The following is a 4,474-nucleotide window of genomic DNA, read 5'->3' on the forward strand; positions in this document are numbered from 1 at the left end:
TAAAGAATTTGACAGAATACATCGCATCAAAAGAGATAAAATAAGCTACTGACGAACACATCTAAACCATTATAAATATGATATTGTAAATACGACTTCAAGAGAAATCAACGATGAATCCTACAATTTGAGGTTGAGTTTTTCCAATATATTGGTATCAGAAGAATCTCGTTCCACGCATTTTGGCAATGTTGAAATGCTTTCACGCATCATAACGGGCTCCAGTCACGTACGTTGCATTCACGACAAATTTTCTAGATAAATATATATTTTTTTCTTTGATTAAATATGTTTTGAAAGAGGCACTTCAATGAAGTTTGCTTTAAAGCATATCAAGCAACTTGTAATAACCATTACAACGAAAACCGGAGCAAAAAAAATCTATCTCTGGTAAGTCGGAAGAAAACAAAAATATCTCTAGAAACCTTAGAAGAAACAACGAAAAATTCATCATAGTAATAGAAAACAAAAAAAAACACAACAAATTATAAGAAAAATCCAGTCTGTGCGACGAAATCAACCTGCATGGGAATAGTAGCTTCTCTCCAAGCAACATAACAAAACATCTGTACCGCCGCGACCGCCTACTGCTAATGGGCCTCCCATCCTGCTCATGGGCCTCCCATCCTGCTCTCTTGGCCTGTGAGCCCATTCTATTCGACAGGCAGTGCGTTAATTTTTTGGAGGCTTATTTGTCATGCTTACTGACCCTGCAATCACCACGAGACATTTTTCCATGTTTTGGCCTCACTCGCCTGATATCACGATTCACTTCCCAGGTGATCCATCCTTCTACTCCAGCTCAAGCACGATTAACTCTAGAGTTCTAAACGGATGTGTGCCGGAAAAGGTAAGCGCACTTTGGTGACATAGGTAGCCAAATCAAATCTATTAAACTTTTCCACATCTTTTATATACTACAGCGCAAGTCGCTTGGCGAATTAAATACTGACAAGTGGCAAAATTTTGGAAAAAAAATCAATTAAAATTTTTGCTAAAGCAAAAAAACACAAAGCAAACCCACGTATTCTACTTTTTGTTCATGGAAGTTACAACATTCGATTTAATAACTGTTTATGTTTTTAGCAAAAAAAACTGTTTTTTTTTACCGAAGCAAAAAAAACTGTTTCTTTTTACCGAAGCAAAAAAAACTGTTTATATCTTCTTCATCACAAACAAAAATATCCATCTGTCTATTTTCTTCACACGTTTTCAATTATGTTTTCAAATCTCTGTTATTAAATTGTCTCTCACACATTTGTAAAAAGTGCAAACTTCATTTTAACGTCCGTGTTAGTCTCACTGTAAAGTTTCAACGATGAAGATTCAAAATCCTAATAGAAGAACCAGGGAGAATGAGACAACAACAAGTCAACCACAATCTATGGCAAAGGTAAATGATTTTATTTTCATAATCAAATTCAAATAAATTTACAATTGTGCAGAAACTAATCATGCATTTTTCAATGTGTTATAGAGAACAAACTCGCAAATTCTACCGATAGTTCTTCAACATGCTCCATTTTCAAAAAAAAAAAAACATGCTCCAATATGCATGGGAAGCAACAGTTACACGAAAATTACAAAGGGTATGTAAACTAATTTTATTTCATTGTATTTTCAATTAACGTAAATCAACTAATTTGTATGTTTGGTTTCAGCAACCAATATGAATATTCAAGATCCGGAAAAGAATATAAACGCAGCAGCATTCAAATTGCAACACCGAGAGCCAAAATGCAGTTTATTGCATTGGTAAACAATTGTATATTAAAAGTATCATATCATTTTTAATTTTCCTACTCTCCTATCATTTTTGGTTTGATGTGAAACACAGAAAATATCTTCTCAAGCACTGCAAGCGCTTTTGCATCTTCTTCAAAAGTTGTATCAAGACAGCCCTAAAGATATTTCAAACAGTAAGTTAAATAACTTTGGAACATAATTTTTTTTTAATTTTAGACAGCTCAATTAGTTCTTTTAAGATTCAGCATAAACTCAAATATTGTAATAAATAAAAGTGTATAAACCTAATCATAGAAGATGAAAAATATCTAAAGACTAGGTGCTTAATTATTAATATCTTGATTTTCAAACATATATAGCCTCATTTCAGAACTTTAATTAACACATGAATATCACAAAGCAGTAGCTCAAATAGTTGACAAATTATTTGCAGTTCTCAAACATATTTGATACTGAAAATAAAGTAAGAAATCCAATATCAGCTTTCAGGTAACTCATAAAACTATTAATATATGATATAAACATATTGTAAGTATCATTATGGATTTACTTTTATATGAAGAATCATTTATTAAAGAATACTAATACATTTTCTTTGATATTTTAGTTTTAAAAATACCAGATTTTCAGTATAGAACCATGCGTACTGATATCCTGTCAGGGAATCTGAGCAACTTCTGGACAGTTAAGCCTAATAGAAAGTACTCTTGGCTAACTAATAAGTTAATCAAAATGAGAGATGTAATGTTTACCTGGATTAAACTTAAGATTGAGAGTGGCAGAGACTGCAGATTCTGGACAGATAACTGGTACCCGGAAGGAAAGATTTGTGAACTCATGACAGGAGGTAGAAGAACTAGGCTTGGTATAAGACAAGATGCAACCATCGCAAGCTTGTATGACAATGGTCACTGGCTTCTGCCACCGGCAAGGTCTGAAAATCAAGTAAGCATTCTTGCTTTCCTCTCTGGCCTGACAATATCTACTGCTGATGACTTCTACGTTTGGGAAATTGATAGAATAGTTAGCGCAAAATACACTACTGGGCTAGTTTATCAAAAACTGAGAGGAGACTATACTCATATACCTTGGACTAAAGCAGTGTGGATTAAAGGAGGCATTCCTAAGCATTGTTTTATGGTGTGGCTGGTGGTTCTGAACCGCTGCCCAACTCGCAATCGTCTCCAGTCCTGGGGTTTGCAAACTGATACTAACTGTCTTCTCTGTGGTCTTCATCCAGAGAGTCGAGATCACCTCTATTTTGATTGCCCTTACTCGTGGGAACTATGGTCAACTATGGCCACAAGATTCACTTTGAATCCTTTGAGGACATGGGATCGCTCACTAAGTCAGATGCACACACTCTCTGGTAACAGATTCCGGCGTCGTCTTCTCCTGCTAGCCTGGCAAGCGATCATCTACTGGGTTTGGGCTGAAAGAAATTCTAGACTTCATCGACACACTTTCCGATCTCCTGACGTGTTGCTCCGTCTTGTTGATTGTCAAATTAAAGACCGCATCAACAGTCTCCGGGAAGTCAACCCAACAACTTGTTCACAGCTCCTCCAATTATGGTTTCTTGCTTGTGATCCTACCATCGTCTCCGCTTGATTGCTCCATTCTCCGTCTCGTTATTTCTCATCAAACGTTTCCAAATCCGTTTTGGGCTAAACTGCAATGGGTTTCTTAACTATGGGCAATATTTTGTTTTTATTAACTGGGTCTTGTTTTGTAACTGAAGATCATATGGGCTTCTGAACCTTTTTCTATTTTTCTGCGTTTAAATTAATGAAAGTCTTTTCAAAAAAAAAAAAAAAAATATTTTCATGTATATAGAATTTTTGATTAAAATACTCATTTATTTTGAGTGAAAATTATGATAAAATAATTTAAAATACAGTAAATTTGATTCGTGCGTAGCTCGAGAATAACACTAGTATACTAGAAATCGGAATGTTACATCGGGATGTTACAACATCATTGATAAATTATTTTTCCAAATGCTATTTCAAACAGCAATATCTACCAAGAACCAAACTCTCGGAAGCATGAAGGAGTTTGGTTCTAGTAAAAGTTACGACTCAAGCTATTGATCGTGTAAAGCGCATTTGTATCTCATCCCTTCGATGTTCAGAAAATCATAAGTTCAAAAGACTATTCAGATGATGGTTTGAAGTCCATCTAGCTTGATTTTGATGTTATCATTATTTGCTTTTATTTTTTTGATAGATACATAGGATGTAGTTTATTGAAATGGCCATCAATAAATTTAAAATTTCATTAGAAATTTTTTTTGTAATTTTCTCAAAAATTAAGTTAAAACCAGTATTTTTAAATCTGGACTGAACCGGCAATCGTATAGGTTAAACCGTAAACCGAAAACATGTCCAAGTTGGTCGGACAAAAACCAGATTTATTTTTAATTTCTATCAATGTTAATTTTGTTAATTAGTTTTTGTCTTTTAAACCATTATAACTATTACAAATATTTTTTTTTACCTTTTTAATATATTCATTTTTTTTTGGCTTTTCATAACTCATGTTGATAAATATTTAAAATCAAGATATGGATTTTATATTTAATTTTTATTGGGTTTGCACTTTAAATTTTCTTTTATAATTTTTGTATAACTTTTTAATAATTAAACATAATTATGTTTGTAAAATTTACCAAAGATAACAAAAAAAAATAATTAAGATGCGGAAAAGAATAACTAAAATGTGGAAA

The 4,474-nt window shown here is 33.2% G+C and overlaps 1 protein-coding gene across 1 annotated transcript; it reads left to right on the forward strand.

The window, feature by feature from the left end:
* Positions 1-2,385: 2,385 nt before the first annotated feature.
* LOC106449352 lies at positions 2,386-3,357 on the forward strand. The gene has a single exon (XM_022706588.1). It carries the CDS (start codon positions 2,386-2,388, stop codon positions 3,355-3,357), a length of 972 nt encoding a protein of 323 aa, XP_022562309.1.
* The last annotated feature ends 1,117 nt before the right edge of the window (positions 3,358-4,474 follow it).

Source organism: Brassica napus, chromosome C7 (assembly GCF_020379485.1).
Source record: "Brassica napus cultivar Da-Ae chromosome C7, Da-Ae, whole genome shotgun sequence".
Taxonomy (NCBI): Eukaryota; Viridiplantae; Streptophyta; class Magnoliopsida; order Brassicales; family Brassicaceae; genus Brassica; species Brassica napus.

Bases quoted from the DNA above. Each gene is read 5' to 3' on its own strand.
- LOC106449352 (XM_022706588.1), top strand. From the start codon at position 2,386: ATGCGTACTGATATCCTGTCAGGGAATCTGAGCAACTTCTGGACAGTT.